General features: G+C 41.0%; 1 protein-coding gene across 3 annotated transcripts in view; it reads right to left on the reverse strand.

The window, feature by feature from the left end:
* The window catches only part of erbb4b (erb-b2 receptor tyrosine kinase 4b), a 275,547-nt gene that overhangs the window by 122,465 nt on the left and 133,827 nt on the right, over positions 1-19,255 (reverse strand). For all 3 annotated transcript variants that reach the window (XM_086219925.1, XM_086219926.1, XM_086219924.1), the window contains exon 2: positions 12,342-12,493. In XM_086219925.1, the coding sequence (XP_086076051.1) occupies positions 12,342-12,493 (152 nt within the window). The remainder of the gene's footprint in view (positions 1-12,341; positions 12,494-19,255) is intronic.

Below are 19,255 nucleotides of genomic sequence, written 5' to 3' on the forward strand. Positions count from 1 at the left end.
ATGGTACAGTAACTATAAACAGACTTAGACACAGCCTATGTTATTACAGCGGTAGTCACTGGTCCATTAGTGTTAAAGACATGATGGCTCACATGGGTGGAGCTCCCCTCGGTGTATTCATTTCACGCTAAAAGCTGTAATTATACGAAAATAGACTCCCTTTTTAATGATCTTTTGCTGATCTGTGTTCATGATTCTCTTTTTCCATACACTATCCATCCCTTTATATTCCTCATGCCATCCTTTTATCTCCAAATGTCAATGGGATGCTGTCTGCATGGAAAAGTACAATTAAAACAATGGGCAATTTAATCCTTTTCGATACGTCACACTCTAGGAGCAGCAACATCAAGGGATTCAGGACTTAAATGCATGCACAGTTCTTTTGTGCTCTTGGGCCTTACTCTTTGCTACATCTGCAGAATATAACCAGTGGGTGACCTGAAGTCTGCTCCCAGGTTTTCCTCAGCGTCAAGCAATCAAGAAGTTAATAAAAGGGAAGATGAAGAAGTCCAGAGGTTTTCGCCTGAGTATCGGCAGCAGGATTGGTGCAATAATGCTGTCGGACCTTCATCCTTGCTGCCTCTTTGCTTGTTCAAGCTGGGCTGCAGATCAAACTGCAGTCTGCTCATTCTGCTGCAATGACGACGCTCTGATTCAAAGCTGTGGGTCATCAAGGTGGATCCAGTGCTGGAGACTGGCCCGGTGATGGCTCAGCTCCCTCCAGTTTATCTTCACTGTTCTTCTGTCCACTCATTGTGAGCCCTGGAGTTTGATGACTGGGTATCTGGAATCCAGGAAATCTCATCTGGCCTGGGAACACTTTGGAGTCCCCAAGGAGGAGCTGGAATGTGTTGCACGGATGGGGGACACCTGTGTTACTTTAACCAGCATCGGATCAGTAAGAGAAACTGGAGCCAGCTAATATTCAATAGGTCTTTTCCATAAATGTCCTGGCTTGGTTTGAGTGGGGTTCTCCAGGGTGTGACAGCATGGTGGGGTTTTCAATGACAACAGGGCTTCTCACTAAAAGTTGCTGTTACCAACTTGTAGATAACAATTGACTAGTTGATCTTTGAGACATTTTAAATAGATTTATCTAGAAGTACATTAGGCCTAACACTGTTTCCCTGTTTCTTTTCCTTATTGACCATATCGGTGGAAAGATCAACTGTAGAGTGTCTTTAACAATATCTGGAGGCAGTAAAATTAATAAAAACTTACGTGAAAAGTCCATAAACTGTCAGTAGAAAATCTCATTCTCTCATTGTAGCTATTGTATAACTAAAGGAACTACAAGATGGAGCAACACGTACTTGTTTAGGGACTAAGAAAACCATCTGTTCAACTTGAATTTCTTTAGCATTCCACAACTTATCCCATAAGTCGTATTCAAGCACTGTGAAAGTCCTTTGGGATGACTGACACCGAGAAGATACTGTACACAGCATACCTTAACAGAGATAAAAACTAGGGTTATGCTTGAATGCAAAATTCAACCAATGATGTTTTAGGTCATTCTGCAAATTGCGAGATTTTCTAATACACACGTAGGGTGACTGTCAGATACAGTGAGGGGGAAGAGCAATAACCTGGGACAGAAAGTGATACTTTGCTTGTCTTTGACACATTTTCATGGCTTCCCAGTTAATTTCACTTGCATGGGTCAGTGCCTCTGACCGCAAATCCCTCCTATGCCACCCAACACCTCTTACCCCACACAATATCCTCTGGCTATTAATTCCCAAAACCCACGGGTGAAATTGGCTGAAGGCTAATAAACATTTAGCTCCTCTGAGTGTGTTATTACACAGAAATTGATGGATGGTACAATTACACCCTGTGTCACTTAGCTAAATGGCTATGTAATCCTAATGAGTTTTTATTCAAACAGTGACTAGTTAGCGTAAAGGAGAGCTCGAAGTGGGGGTTGGGTGGAGAGGAAACAAGGATGGAAATGCAAAAGGAAGGCACAATCACACAAAGACAGAGGGACACAGAGAGAGAGAGAGAGAGAGAGAGAGAGAATGTTTTAAAGCAGGATAATCACGTAACATGATGAATGTATGTTGCTCTTATTGAGGAGAATCAGCAGTTCAGCCTGGGTGGTTGAGATGATGAGTCACTTTCTAAGTCGGGATGCAATGGCAGTGGTAGGATAGGGTGACAAAGAATGCTCGAATACTGGAAAAGATGTGAATCACAGGCTGCTGTCCTTCAGCATCACATCCACACTGGACAATTATGAACCTCACTTATGCCCAAAACGCTTTTAGTGTGCATGACAAGTATGATGCCCATGCAGCAGATGACTGGTTTTCATCTTTCAAAACATGCAACCGACATTTGTCTTTCATGAAAATAAATGTTTTATCTTCCCACATGTAACTATAAGTCATCATGTTGCACCAGCCATCATCAGGATCTATCTACAATCTCCTAAAGAAAAAAGGAGTTTGGTATTAGAACTGAACAAGATGTCAATGAAGATTTGTATTGAAGTCAAAATTCATGTCCCTTTTAGGGTTTGGATCATATTAGAAAACATTATTTGCGTCAATAAATCATGTAACAAGTAAGTCTGTAAGTCTATATTCTGCAGTATCAACATCTGAAAATAGTTTTTGATAATGGATCTGATTTCTCCTGATGATGGATTCACTTGAGGGGTAGGACGAGTTGACAGTGGTCTTGTCTGTCTGTAGCCTATCGAGAGGTTTGGGACAATGCAACCTTAAATGAGTGGGGCTGTTAAACATGAAGTGGGCCTTGGTCAGCAGGTCAGGTACTTCCTCTCATTACTGGTGGCTGCCTTGTAGCCCATGAGAAAGTTCAGCCCATCTAGCATTTGTCAGAATAGCCACATTGCCTGTTAACATCGTCACTTGTCTAATTTTGTTTACTTCTGCAACTTGAATTAACCTTTGCTTCCAAAATACTAGCAATTCATTTTTCACCTTCATCTGGTAGAAATTAAGATCAATCCCTCTTTTTCCTCCACTGTCAAGTACTGTGTATAATGTGCACAAGACTGCAATGAAAAATAAGTTTTACCATAAAAAATAGTTCAGTTTTGTTCTAGGATTTTTAAACAAAGGCTGCTAGCCTTACAGTTAGATAGGTGAGGAAAATCCAATATTAAGCAGATTAAGTAAAGAAAAAGGGATCCATGGAGGCCATCAAGGCCAGTGGCCAGTGGGTATATGATTTTCAAAGCAGCACCAAGGCCAGAAAAAGGGGCAATGATGGCCATGGCCATTGTGCTGTCAGTGAAATTCCAGCCCTGGATGGCAGAGTCTTATTACACTGACAAAGTAAGTCAAACCCACAAGGTCCCTGATTATCATGCACAGACAACCCACCAAATACCAGCTGAATGCATAAGAAATGTGTTAGGGCGGAGGCCTAAATAAAGCCAGAGATGATTAGATGTGCTGGGGGCTGTTTTCAATAAGTGCTGTTATCAAAGGGGTGTTGGTAATGAGGAGGACAGAGTCTGGTTCAAGCAAACTATTGTACTCCGACCGGCTAAGCCTTAACACTCGCCACTGCCAAAAAGGGCTCCCTCATCTTACTCGCAGTGGGTGGAAATTGATTTCGATCCTCCTGAGAACTCCTCTATATCACTCACCTTTTTGGCAGTCTGCAGAGGGAAGCAGATATGAAGTTTGAAAGGCATCAGAGAAGCAGGGTGGCCTATTGTCACGCTGCAGTTTTGCCTTCTCCTCAGCGCCTTTCTATTCAGGCTGGTACTGCTCTGCAACGATAAGTGCTATCACCCTTTGGTTGTGTGTGTGTATATATATATATATATATATATATATACTGTATATATGTATGTGTGCATATGTGTGTGTTTGTGAGTGTGCATGCACAGTTTAAGAAAGTACTATGTTTCCCCTCAACCTCTTACTTCAAGATGTCTTGCTTGCATGACTAGTTTTAACAACTGGTGAAAAGCCCCTTCAGCATACAGTAACATTAACAAATCAGATCTGTCGCTAGCATATTAACATTCTCTATAAACAGAAACATCTCTTTATATCTGCATATGAGGAAATACTTATAGCTATCTGCATTCATATGTCAGGAGTGAAACAATGTACCTGTACTGTGCATGTCTCTCACCTTGATCTACTTCTGCTCTGCAGGAAACCTCTCCTTACTGTTAGCACTTTGGGCTTTCTCAGCTTTGATAATTCAGGAAAGTACATGGACGAGCACATGCATCAGAATAGTCAGTCCAGGAGACACCAGTACTGAGCAAATATAAAAGATATCTCTGTTTTTATGATGACACATTGACTCAGCGGTTCATTTTCACTGCCATCTAAAGACCGTCCAGCTCGTAATCTCTGCAATTTAAATCTTGTCTATCCGGTGTTATTTTTCATTTTAACTTGAGACGTCAACAATTTGATAGAAAAGAGAAAATACTTAAAACCCAAATCAGAGGTTTTGAGGACAGAGGTTTCCATAACTCTCCAAACTGGCTAATTGATGAATTCTACAGAGACCATGTGACTTTGCATTGGTTATTTCCAGAGAAGCTATTGAATGCAATCATTTCCCCTGGTAACAGCCACGCCCAGTGCCTTGTTATTCCTCTGATACACTGAAATCACACAAGTCTAAAAAAATGACAAATCATCAATTACATTTCCACAAGTAGAGATTAAAAGACCTGGAAGATCAAGCATCTCTTTATTTTTCTTTAGCGAATGCAGTGTGTACTAGAGAACTATATATACAGTTATAAGCTTGAAAGTTTCACTGCCTTAAGGGCATTAGTTCAGCAGATTTCTCACTTCTGTGATTCAGTTCAGATTTCCTTCTTCTTTTTTCTTAACAGAAAATATTATTACAGGTAAGCTCCGCTGCCAGCTTTGATATGTGTGTATGTTGCTGATTCTTTTTTAATGCCCTCCACATACAGGTCAGTAAAAAGGAAAAGTGTGTATTGGCTAATTTGAAGGATGGTAGAGAGGCTGTAAAGGAAAGTTGTTTCTTCTTTTGCCAAACACAAAAGCATTTAACCTCCTCCTTTCCATTATTCTCTTTTCATTGCCCCATCACTTCCAAAAGACAAGTGTATCAAAGGTTATGGGCTGACCAACGGTGCAGAGGGGAGCTAGAAAATGTTCCTTTCAGTCAAACAAGGAAACAGGTGTGTGTGTGTGTGTGTGTGTGTGTGTGTGTGTGTGTGTGTGTGTGTGTGTGCGTGCGTGCGTGTGGGCAATGGGGAGCTGAGACCCACACAGAAACCAGCTGCTAAACTGCTCATTCACTACCATTCATTGTGCTAAGCTAACTAGCCAGTCTCCCTGGAGCTCAGTTCTCTAAAGCACACGCAGATGCAGAGAGGCAGATCAACCTTCTTGACTGGCTCTGGACAGGATGGAGGATGGTATTTCTGCCAAAATTGTTGCAGTGTTCACACTGAATTGTGTGGGGGTGGCATGTAATTTTTAGGTAGGGTCATATATCGTGTGCTAAAATTACGTGACGGCACCACCTGACTAAATGCCACTGAAAATCCATTAGGATCCATTAGGATTTGTGGTGGGCACACAAATTCTCAGGTTGGGGAAACTAGCTGGGGGAGACAGATGTTGCAATACTTTGTGTGCCCTGTTTATAACACATTTATTACACTTTGTGTTGACATGATGGGCATTAGGAGTTTTCATCTGGTTCTCTGTCAGTTCAGCAATGACAGGATCTGTTTCGGTATCTGTTTTTAGATGGAAGGTTTTAAAGCGGCTTGGTTCATAGTGGAGGTCAGTGGGTTTTGTTTTTTTTGTTTTTTTGGTTACCAGCATTAAAATTGATGGGACTGCCAATGGTTTTGTTTTAAGACTGTTCAGTTTGTGTTCTTGCAATAATTGTTTCCATTAGTTGTCCTCAGGCCTTAATTGCTGAGAAAGAGAAATGTGTGTTTTAGGGGTTTGTGGAGTCAGTGAATAACGTGAGCAGGAAGTGGCGGCGTGCCCCCGTGACTGGGACAGTAAGTTGGACCCGATCAGTGTTTCTTGTAACTTTTTTGTGTCAAACTAATGAATATTGAAAATTTGCATCCGGCTACTTTACAACTCAGCTTGCTTGACTCAAGACTTCCCTCTGGCTGCACAGCTCCCAACTAAGAATAGTAGAAAGTGAAGTTTAGAAAACCACACCAGCTATCGGTGAGGAAAACATTTTGAGGGACTCTTCAATTTCCTTTGTATTCGTCCCTCCTGTCTAGCTTTTAAACTAGTTTCTGGTCAAACTCTTTCACCCCATTTTCCCAGCATAACCTTCGTCCTCATGATTTCTTTCTCTCGATGGTCTGACTTACCACCCCACACTGTCCTTCTTCGTGTCAAATTAAAGTGATGGAAATGAACTTGAGGGGACGCTAATTGCAGTTGTCAATCCAATCTAGGTCAGAGCTGAAAGACAGGAGCTCCCTAGCACTTCATCAGTCTTCATTAATATTGAAGGGGGTTTGCCGAGTAGCAGGGGGCCAACGTAATCTGCACTCATCTAACAGTGCATCAAAAATTAGGAAGCAAGGGAGGGCACCAACGGCGCCTGGGGGACAAATATGCCCGTCAGGAAGTATAAAGAAAGATGTCAGAAGATGGAGATGGGACTGCAAGAATAGATATTGCTCTCAAATGCTTTAAAATACATCCATGATAGTTTATCCACATAAATGTATGAATTAAAATTAGATTTTTTTTTTTTTAAGAAGTGCAGTGTGGTTGTGTTGGCTGAAAGTCTAAATTATAAGGAATATTTGGAAAGTTTTCAGTATCTTTTACATTTCATCTGTTTTACTTAAAACAGCGTTGGACCTTACACATTTTAACCTGTTCCTTCACAAAGAAAGACGAGGAAAATAAGAAAAGGCATGAAATCCAAGAAACGTGCGCTAACAACGGATCTTAAATTGGATGTGTGTGTCAAGCAATGTCCCAGCAGCAGAACCATGAGCTGCATGGAAACTAGAAATCAATTCAAGTTGGATGTAAGAAGCAAAAGGGGCAGGAATAATTCCAGCTAAAGTCAAACAATGTATGCTTTTCAACCGTTTAATAAATGTAACATGTATGATCTGTTACTACAAAGTAGAGGGCACAGGCCCAGGGTCATTTAGCTCTTTTTTACAGTATATGACAGTATTATGTCTTTCCATGAACGTATGATATTGTGGACTGAGAGTCCATCAGATTCAGAGTCCTGCTGCATCTGACGGTTGATTTGTCTGAAGCCACAGCAACTCTGAGGACTTGATTTAAAAGTTGCACAGCTTTGTGGTGTTTACCCTTGATCTTACAAGCATGAAGCATTAAATAAAGAGACCACGCTCTGTATTTTGATGGACAGATAGACCTTGTTCCTGATTTGAACAAGTGAAAGGTCAAGTGAAAGCTTAAGTGAAGTGTCATTGAGGGCTACATTAGCGAACCTAAAGGGCCCTTTTACTACAATGGACCTTAAAGTCCATATAAAGCAGAAGGCAGGGTGCCACCTGCCTCCATGTGTTTTATGTAACAATGAATAGCGCAGTAGCCGTTAGCGTCAGTCCGGAATGTGTGTAGCACCCCTCTGACTCCGCTTGCCTGAGTTCCCATGGATGATTATGGTCTAAAAGATCCGACCAAACATTACAGCATCAACTTGGCTCAGTCATTTTGGCTCAAATTCAATGAGGTTGGAAAAAAATAATGCAGCCTTTACTTTTTGTGCATAATGATCATTTTCTCTGCAGTGCAATGTTTTATTTTCCTTTCATGTACTCATTTCTCAGGTGCATTTTAAGACCATAGAAAATTCATTTTGAAGGGCATTATATTTAAAGATACTAGTACTATCTTTTTCTCCCTCATTCACATGCATGAGCTTGAGTAGAAGAAGATAAATGGGAAAGCAGGGAAAGGAATGGGGCGGAAACACTTTCTGATCATAACTACTGCACCTAACAATGGAGATATAGTATCTGTTGACCTGATTCTTAGCTTCTGCAGCAATTTCGCTACAACTTCTTTACACTTACAAAACAAAGCCTGGTGGAAATATTACATTTTTCCGCATTTACATGACAACTCCATCATTTATTTATAACTACAGCTATAGAGGTTGGAAATCAGTGAATTGGTGAAAGTGGATCATTGCATTAGTAGTCAGACAAAATTAGCATGTTTGCTAATGGTTTCATTGAGTAGACAAACAATCTAATCCGACTGTGTGGCTGTGACTCCCTCCAGAGACAAGGAGAGGGGAGAAGAGGGAAAAAATTAATATTTCATAATCACAGATTTGTTTTGGAGTGCATGCGGGAAAGTGACATGAGGGAAAATAGAGACACCCCAGTGTGAGTTTACTTTCTGTGGTGTCCAAACCATAAAATAGGAAAATGTGCTGAATTAAAATGAAAATGACACATGAGAATTTCTTAATGCCCATGCAATCAGTATGCAAATGTTCTGCTTATAATTAGTGATGTGTCCGTCACGAACCAGTAGTAGCGACACTTCAATCGAAGGTTTCTGTGTTTTGACGAAAATATTGCAAATCTTCTTGGAACTCAAACTGTTGTTTTGTGGGGCTTTTGTGAACATTGTAATGGATTTTTTTTATTTCTTTGAAATGGTTTAATTTGGATTGTTCAATATAGTTAGATGTTTTTACATTATCAGAGGTATATATCCCATTCAGACATCACAATGCCTCTAATAATGTGTGGTATCCTCCGAAACACTGAGGGCTTGGTGAAAACCTTTCCTTTCATCTAGTAAATATTTGTGTCTCTTTATTGGAAGCAGACTAAAAAGGGATATGCGTAAATGTATATCATACTTTTCTAATAAACAAACAACTTTTTAAAATCAGTATATCACATCCAAGGGTGTGGGCATTTAATGGGTTAAATCAGAAATAATATGAAGTTGAGGTATTCAGGAAATGAGCTGTAGAATCATTATTTGAATAGTATAGGTGACGCATTCATCGCGGGTCAAACACATTGCTACATTTGGCTGGATTATAAAGGCCAGAACTGGAGTATGGATTAAGAGCCGAAAGTGTTGGCTCTCATAACTGAGCCAAACCATTTGGCTCACTGAAAGGAGAGAGAATTGCCATCACTACTGAAAATGTAGCAGAAAACATCAAAGGAAGTAGATTATTGATGAAGAGTGTTTTAAACATTGGCTATATGAAGGCTTGGTATGTACAGGGTTGTTGGTTTGAATGGGAATATGTGAGAGCGAGGACAAAGCCTGAGTGCTGAAATGTAGTTATTAATCACCGCGCGAGCGTTGATTCATCTGTTGTGAAGGTAGTTTGGAAGATGGACTCTATTTACTGTGAAAGCTGTTTGAGGGGCACAGGGAAGCAGCCATCAATCTCTCGGATATCTTGAAAAGAAGCAGCACAGGCATCGGTTTCAATCACCCCCAAGAGACAGATAGTATGGTAAGCTGCTGCACAATAGTTTTTCTCTTCTCTGCTTCTCTACCTCAAGGTGAAGTTTTTCCCTCCCCGGGGAATAATGTTATTACTGTTTAATAATAATAATAGTACCTTCTAAAGATAAACACTGCACCCTGCCCTCTTGCTCCCTTGCTGTTTGGCACCCTGTGTTCTTAATTAGCATCTTCAATTAACCCATGTTAATTGCAATCTGCAAAAAAAAGGTGGAGGGACTTGGCAAGTTAGTGCCACAGGGAGCCGTTTTGAAAATGAGTGGTGGGTCGTAGCAAAGCTATACAGGGGGATTGCAGTCACCTTTAACTTCAGTCTGTTCCTTGATGTAATGTTAGCTTATACAGATAAGATGAACCTGTGGTAAAGAAGTGAGTTTTCAGGCTAAGAAATCAGTTTGTCTACTAAACAACAACCGCACTTGGTTTCTGAAGTCCCATCTCTACCCCCCGCCATTTTTTTTCATCTACAGTCAGTCAGTGGGGCCTATTACCTCTGCATGGGTCTAATGGTAGCACTTTACCATCCATTGCACTCTCTTTAATATCATCTTGGTTTTGCTTTGCGTTACGGGTGGCTATTGTCATACTTCATGACTCCAGCAGCAAAACAATCCTTTTTTTTGTGTGTGTTTTGATCAAACTTAAGATTTTATACAAACACACACACACACACACACACACACACACACACATATATATATATATGTAGAATTTAAACACACAAGAGACACTCCATTACTTTAACCTGGTGTAAACAAATCATTTTGCCATTTTAACTTGAAATCACACCTCTGAGGTGCAAATAAATAAATAAATAAATAAATGAAGACACAGCTTGTCTTGTTGGGGGAGTGCCTCGGCAGCTCAATACATTCCCATTAATGCAGTCAGCAGTTTAGTGCAGCACCGGGGGAACTCAGAGGCCCCCAAGATAGGCTGGGATCAATTGGAGTTGGACAGTGTTAGCGGTGCAAAGTGCTGGCAACATGATCTAGGCTAATGTTTTTGAAAAGTGCAGGGCCAACAGGGGTCAACAGTTGCAGCTGATTTCACAAAAAATATATAGAAGAATAATTTATCCAGCAAATTTCACAACATTCACTTCTCCTGCCTCCGTACTACCGTGTTGTCCCTGAGGGTCGAGGGGGGTCTGACATCGCTTGACACTGTTGGTTAGTGTATGCATGTGTCCATCAACTCAAAGTGGTAGTAGTTGTCACCTCAGCTCCCTCAGCCTTCGCACGCTTCACAAGGCTCCTAGATCAAAATATGGCTGAATGTTGACAGTGTGACAATTTGGCCAGCGACTCAACAGTCGTCAGCTGAATTTGTGGCTATTGAACACACACTCTTCTGCACGTTTCTGTAGTGGCACCAGTACTTGTTGTTAAAGCCTCTGGTTATCATAAGAATAAAAGCTGCACAACACATAACAAGTAGGCCCATAATGGCAGTAATTCATTTTATCATCACTTTATTTACAGGACTATTTGATTGAATGGCAATCAGAATAAAACACAGCATAGCTTGCCACATACCAAGCAACCAGCCCACCACACACAACCCTAGACAGCCCTTTCAGCTCAGAGTCAGAGCTCTGGCAGGAGGTGGAGGCTGCTGCTGCCGGGACCAACAGTTCATGCACCAGCCAGGAAGAGAGCTTCGCCTCTCTGCAGCGCCGGCCCCCTGCGATGCATCAACTCTTGCCAGCAGGCGGAGAGAAGCTGCAGCTGGGTAGCAGGAGCTGACCGCCGCTGCAGAAGCTGGAGCTGGAGCTCACAGACCAGGGTAAACACACTGCTGGAGCACCAGGCAATACTGCTGGGCCCACCGAGAGGACAGGAGCCCCTGAGCTGAGTCTGAGTGACAGACTGCTCGGCATGGCTGCAGCAAAATCAGGGAATTTCTATAAAAATCTGGACTAAGTGGTTGATATGGAGCATTCGGGTTTGAAACCACATCGGCGGAGTCTGCAGGAGACCTGATCATTTTTTTGGGGGTTGTTCAAAGCAGAAAATCTTCAGGATTGTGACATTTTGTTGGACTCCAGACTGCAGATCAGAACCGTCTTAATAACCACAAAACAACTGACACACCCCTTCTGAGTGAAACCATTATAAACGCTCTTTTTGAGAACTCACTTAAGAATAAATGGCACGGCACCGTACAATGAGGGGAACTTGATCACTCAGTAGCTTGGTGTGCTAGCCTTTTACTGTTCCAGCCAAAAGTCCCTCAAAATGTCTTTAATTTTTTTTTTTTGGAAAAGTAAGAATTTTCAATCAATGCCACTTCACTTGTCCTTCATCCATCTCTGAATCGTGTTTAATCAAAAACCATATTTGTCAGATCAAGTTAAAATTGGATTTTATTCAATAACTCAGACCCCAATGGTGTGAACAATCAGTCCCTAGAGAAAAGAGGACGTCTGATTACCCCTGATTGCAACACGTTGTCTCTCCGTATATCATTAACCATGGAGACACTGATCTGCGTGCTGATTGGTAGAAAAGAATTTAGGGATATAGGAGCATTTTGCGCCACAAGATCTGAAGAGGATACAGAAATGATGACAAAGTTCAGTTTCTGAACATTTCTGCTAGTTATAGATTTAGTTTTTGGTGGTTTGGTGTGTGGCGGGGGGGGGCATTCTCATGTTGAAAACTAGTGATACTGCTAAAATGACTGAAACGAACATTGGGTATGATTCTAAATGAACACTGAAGAACTCTCATCTACCTTGTCATTGCAGTTCAACTGGCATATAAAGTCAATTTCATATAAATCAAGGACACTTAATAATTAGATAGAGCAGAAAATTTGGCATAAATGCATTTTACAATCAGTTTCATTGGGTAATGTTCTTACTCTGAGGAATGTGAGATCCCGACTGCGGTCAATGCTTGTGATTTCAAGGTTGCCCATTACAACTTCACAATTCTCGTAGTACTTCCTCAGGGTGCGGTACTGCTGCTCCAGGTCTGACAGCGTGCTCAGCTTGTTCTCGGTGCCAGCACATACTGGAAAAAATAAGAGACAGGAACAGAGGGAGGTAAGAAGGTGTTCATGTACAGCGAGATTAGATGAAGCTAGGTCTGGTGCAGAGGACCATCACAAGGAAAATGGCACTGCCTGCTTAAAACTATCGACAAAAGTTTCACTCTGTGCAGTTACATGAAAACTGATCAACAACAGCGCAGCTTAATCTCTTGATGCAATTCTCTCGCAATTTTTGAAGACCAACCATAATAAATCCAAAATCAGTTCCTGGACAGTGAGGTGCAGCAAGGACACGTTTAAAATATATGCACATAGGATGGGAATACACATGTAAATACCCCAAACTGTAGTCGGGTCTCATCTAAATGTAGTGAAAATATAAATCCCATTTCAAGGCAATCATCCAAATAAATAAATAAATAAATACATACATACATACATATAAATGTGTCAAGATAAACAGCTGGTGGCCTTAATTTTCCAGTTGGGTGCAATTGAACAATTTGCAGACAAAGGGGATGCGACAGAATGATATAATTCAATGAGTCAAACCTCAAATGGTGGGAAAAAAGTTAAAAAAAACACAAATTATGGAAATACAGCATTAGAGTCACATCACACAGACTGAATGTTTTTGCCTGCCACTCGTCTTTTCAGTGATGGAGAAGCTTCAGGAACAGTTGTACAAGCCCGTTAGTTAATGCTTTGTAGACTTTGTAGAGACCACACATGGCTGAGACCTTGTTCTTTAGAAAAAACACAAAATGCCGCGCTTCCCACACATGCAAATGCCTCCATGGCAGGGTTAAGGGAAAAGGGAGCGATTCAGACAAAAACATGGGAAGAGAGATGCAAAAGGGAAGGATTATATATTGAAGTTTATGTATATATGTTTCCTGAAAGCAGTGTTTCACCTTATAGATGCGTGAGCAGGACATACTCACACAATCGAGGCAGTATCCCGAACAGTTTTGGTTTCTGAATCATTTCAAAAGACATGTGATTTTGTCTTTCCCTGACTTGACATCTCTTTTTCATTTTTGTGTGCAGATTACAATGTGAATAGGGTCAGATTTTCATGTCTTATCTTTTTCTTTTCTTCTTCCCTCATCTGAGAGAGAACACAATTTCTACATGTAATGCCAAATTTTGTTGTGGTAGGTCAGATCTGATTCATCTCCACTACTGAATTGATTGATCGGTTTAGAATTACAGCCCTCCCTCCCATTATTCATTCATATTAATTCAAGGTTGTTTTCATTTCCACGTGTTCCCTGAACTCATCTTCTTTAGACAAGCTGAATTGTGGCCAACATACAGATGTATAGACACTGAAAGTCGTTCCCTTCGAAGCATTCAAATGAAGTTTAATTTGTATTGCCAATGTGTACTTTTTCCCACCTGCATCTTCTTCACGCTTGATAACAGGGAAGCCATCAGTGTGACGGAGACGTGACCGGTCCTTCCCTGAGTGTTGTCATACCGTCACCCATGAGCTGTTACCTCTCTCTCTGAACACCTTCTCCCCCCAGATCTTTAGAGACGCTTTGCATTTTAATCCAAGATTCCCTTCACACTCTGTTTTACACTACGCTGTCCTTTTTATTCCTCCGATCCCGGTTTGTCCTCTATGATTTCGGCACGCCATAAACAAGGCCGGATTCATTTCCCTCTTGTCATCGCACTCTGCCATGTAGCAAAATTCCCATTTCCTATCCACTGCTCATACATACGGGGAAAAAAAGACATCCGGCCATAAGGTAACATATGCTATCAAGACAAATGGGACTGCACTTTAACGCACCCATATCAAAATAGATCATAGATAAGTAAAACTATTCCAATGTGACCTGAACAATATGTGCTAGGAGTGATTAGCTAGGTAGCTATTGTGCCAATGTGCTGCTCAGGAATGATATATGGTAGACCTGGGTGTTTTCAATAACAGTTGAAGGAAGTGTGGTGGGGGTAGGGGAGGGGTCATAAAGCAAAGATAAGTATAATAAACTGTTATTGCACCCTTGGGGCAGGGTACTGAGATCAGAGGAAGAGGGCATTGTGGCATGAGCTATCTGGTGAAATGTACTTTTTTTTGGTTTTAATTCCTATTTGCTTCCACAAGCACGCTTTCTGCGAGCCTGCTGAGTTTTGATATCTGATTTGAGTCATGTGAAATCTATATGATTAAAAGAAAGCATTTGTGATTTCCAATGACACGACAGGAAATGCTACAGCTCTGCGTGTGCCTCAGATGGTGCTGACCGCCAAGTGAACCGCAAAAAAAAAACCCAACAAAACAAAAAAAAAAAACCCTCACAAGCTGCATATTTTGATGAAGTGTGAACTGTCATTGGTTTACAACAAGGATCCTAAAAGTGATATGTCTCATGTGGGCGGACTGTAAATAACAGACTTCAGCTGCATGATCCAGCCCAATATGATACATGTGTGTGGACTGCATATGGTCATAAATGTTGGATAAACCTGTTTTTTATATATACATATCTGCGTAACCTGCCTCCCCGTCCAGATGGATATGCCATAATACACCTGGACAGGTCATTTTTCTCTTGACCCTCTCACGAATGCATATATGCAGGAGTTCCCGTAATGTGCTTCTGCAGCCATGTGGAATCGGTTTGTACATACAGCACCATGCCATGTTATAGACACACGTAAGGAGACAAGATACCAACAATCCACATTCAAAAAAAATAAACATCTCCATTTCTGTTGAGAAGCTCCGACCATCTCTGTGCGTTCCATCTGGTTGCCTCAGGTGAGCAGGTGAATCCGAATGATTCGAATACAACTTTTGCAACTGCGGTCGGCATATCTCAGTAAAAACAGGGAGCATATGAGGGCCTTGAGATAGTAAGAGCCGTCCAGATCAAATATAAAGTATTCTGAGTATAGCATTTTAAAAATCTTTCTAACTACATTTTATTGTAGATTAATTTCATGAGCAATTAAATTCAGAGGGGCAACCAGAATCAGAATTAATGCATCAGAGAGTAAAGGGTATGTATCATCGAGGAGGATCTCATCAAGTGAGGTTTATAAAATCCCACCAGTGTTTAAATAAACGTGGTTATAAGGATCGATTAACAGGGAAGTCGGCGCCATCTCGCATCCGCCATAGTCTAATCATTATCTACAAAAATCTGGGTCATTTGTGATGTTGTGATAACCCCAGCTTGGCCGCAACGGTGTGTCATCGAGTCTTCAAGCGTTGACCATACTGATGCGAAATGATCGCCAAAATAATTCCCGTTCCTTAAAGTAAAACATATGATATTCTACAAATTAACCTACCTTCTTTGTTTGACTGAGTTCATTTGTCCTGGAAATTTATTGCAGCGAATACAAATGAGATTTGACGTATTTCTTCCGTATGCACCGTATTACAGGGCATGTTTGCTCATATAAGTATGAATAGAATTTAAAGGGAATCTCATCTCAAATTTGACTGATAGAGGAAATTAATCATAATTATTCAGGATATGCAGCAACATATGAAACTAATGAGAAGATTACAAGCGCTCATATGCATATCTGGATCAATTTCTATGGCTCAGGGAATTTAAGTTTGTTTTCTCAGCAATGCAATGCCACGGCGCATGTATGCCTCGTTTATCTGTTGATTGTCTTATATCTTGTTTATCTCAGATTTGAAATGACAATTTAGATATTGGATTATGGATGAGGCAAACTCGCATATTTATCAGGAAGCCGATGCTTATGTGGGGAGCGCATATCGACAGTGGCGCCGCATTGATGGACATCAGCTTTGATTTCATATTCAGGATTACATAGGTAGTGCTGTGGTTTGATTTGCTGCTTGCCTAATTCATTTCTCAGATGGTGCACACAACAACTTCATCAATAGAACCTTGTGCAATTATCGAATCCCTTTAAAGCTGGTGAGTCTGTGAGGTTTATAGGCTCCTGTCAGGGAAACGAGCAAAAGGTCATCCCAATCGCCAGTAACCGGCTGAATAAAATCAAGTTGCAAATGTCATTTTCACAAGTAAACATTCTCAATAGTTGAGCTTTGCTAATGCGCTTTGAATTAACAAGAGGGCCTCAGTATGAGCGCTACTAGAACACTTCATCTTCTCTCACACACACCCAAATAAAAAGTCAGAGCTGTCCTTTGTCCTGTAATGTCACCCAGATGCGCTTTGTTGGCTAAGTATGAGTTACAAGCCCCCGCTACTGATGGTAATCATGGCCCACATTATCGTCCATCTGCTGAGCAGCTTAATATGCGTCAGAAACAATAACTGGATGAGAGTTTGTGATGTGACTGCAAGGTCCAGTGAATCTCACCTCTCGCTGCCCTCTAAGCTCTGGTCACCTACAAACAATGCAGCCGCCGTCTCCATATGGTCCATCATAAATCTGCATTCAGGGCTTGACAGTGCACATAAACCCCTAACACCTACACCTACACACACTCTGGGAGGACAGTGTGTGCATTCTATGTATTTGATATATTATTAATTCAACAAGTCTAGCGAGTGTGATGACTTGATCGAGTTCTAATAAACAGGCTGTACTCTACTTATCCAGCATCAAACAGCAGACGGACGGAAACACAACGCAGAATGCTAATGTTTCTTCTTGTCTGCTATGTGTCCGAAAGGAACGGATGAAATGTATTTTGCCACTGCAGCTTTAGCATGTCTGAACCATGCGCATGTGTTGTTTTCTGATTTTAGATTTGCTACAAAAAGGAGAAAAAAACAAGCAGGCTGAAAAGAAAAAATTGTTACAGAGTTAAAGTGGGTAATTTTACCTTATAATTAGTAGTTAATATATATGGGAGGTGTGTTTTTCCTTCTGTTTGGTGAGTGTTTGCCAACCCTGTAGGTGTGTTGCAGGATGAAAAGGGAGAAGTACAAGCTTTGACCGGGAGCATGCAAATAATAATTGAGCTGCCACAGATTCCACACGACTGTTACCTGTGTTAATGTGAGTGTGTGTGTGTGTGTGTGTGTGTGTGTGTGTGTGTGTGTGTGTGGGTGGGTGGGGTACTATTAAAGGGGTAAATTAACAGTCATGCAGGGAAGTGCAGTATGCATATTGCAAAATGTGTCTGAATAAAAACGCTTATTGTAGAGAACCCTGGAGCTGGACAGGTGTTAATTTATATATTATTTCATTTGAGCCCATCATTTATTCTGAGTCCAGGCGGTCACCCAGAATAATTTTCAAAAGGGGAAACCTTGAGAATCGGTCAGTGCAATACCCAGAGAGCGTGAAGGCAATACTCCCGACCCATTTACTCTCTCTCTCACCCCCTTTTTCTCTTTTCAAACATGTCTCCAGACAAGAAAAATCACAGCGGAGTGATTGGCACAGGGGAGTGACTGGCTGACACTGACACAGACCTCATTATCCAAAATCCTCTGGCTGCCTCTTCTTGACTGAATGCGTTGCTGACAGTGGGTTTAGTGAAAAGCCTTTCAGGCCCCACACCATCAATGTACGTGTATGTGCACGTGTGTGTGTGTGTGTGTGTACTGTATGTGTGTGTGTGTGTGCATTTGCAGAAAACATCTCAGTCTGTAGAATTTTCTCCAAATTAGCTATAGTTTCTAGTAAATTCACCCCAGATAAATAAAACCCTATTGTTTCTGCACTTTATTGCTCTTTGGTTGTTGGTAGGTGCAACAACAACCAACAAAACCTTGACAAAATATTCTTATTCACTAAAATCGATCAACTTTCCTATGCAAAGAAATTCTGGGATGAGAAATCCAGATAATGAAAAGCTGTGATGGATGAGGACGTTGTCACGGATGATTTTAACGATACGTTACTCTCCCTGCCTCTGCAAACTGATCTACTTTAACTGTAATTTGCTGGTAATTTCAACTGCCTTTTTGTTATTCTTCAAGAGATAAAACGAAGCAATTTAATAACAGGATCGCCATTCTTTGCTGAATAAATGAACTTAAAATGGTATTCTATAGCAGCGAATGCGCTGACATTTTTTTTGGTGAGATTACAAATAAATAATTGTGACAACTCTCGAGGAGTTTTGATCTTATTGAGATTTTGCAGTTACCCTCTTAACTTGACAAATCAAGAGTACTTCAGGTTGGTAAAGCTAGCTTGTTTACCTCATGCACGCCTCATAGAGTAGAAAAAGAACTCATCATCCATAGATTGAAATGTTTACTGTTTGCATAAAATGCCACGCTGCAGTTTGGCTTGGTTTTGCATCCAAAATGTATTAAATACATCAACAAACGCGTAGTTCTACTACATCTCGAATGTTCAAGATCGGCTCGCTAAAGAGAATGAAAAAGTCTCTTCCAGTTCAATAGAAGCAAATATCTGTACAACGGATGGGACTCGCTGCTAAATTGAATTCATTATCATAACAGGACATGTTGCAGAAACCAGACGCTCATGTTGTTACGCACTGACATGGAGTCCAGTGGGCTAATGGACAGTCTTCTGAAACGTGTGTGATGTCTCATTTGCTTGTTCTGATTCAGATTAATCCCTCCGTGCGATATAGTAAAATCTAAATGATTGTGACAGTGTGTGTGTGTCTGTGTGCGTGTGTGTGTGTGTGGGGGGGGTACGGAGGGTTTAGCTGTTGGTTTGAGTTGATGAGAAGAGGAAAGAGGAAAGATGAGAATCTCACATATAAGAATATTCTGTGCAAGGAAACATTTTTTTGTAACATAATAATTAGCTTAGGACAATTATCCTTACTGTGTGACCACATACTGTTGCTAGTCAGCTAGTACATCATCACGACG

The sequence above is a fragment of the Aulostomus chinensis genome, chromosome 12 (assembly GCF_037954235.1).
Source record: "Aulostomus chinensis isolate RoL2024-O1b breed Wild chromosome 12, RoL_Achi_v1.0, whole genome shotgun sequence".
Classification (NCBI taxonomy): domain Eukaryota; kingdom Metazoa; phylum Chordata; class Actinopteri; order Syngnathiformes; family Aulostomidae; genus Aulostomus; species Aulostomus chinensis.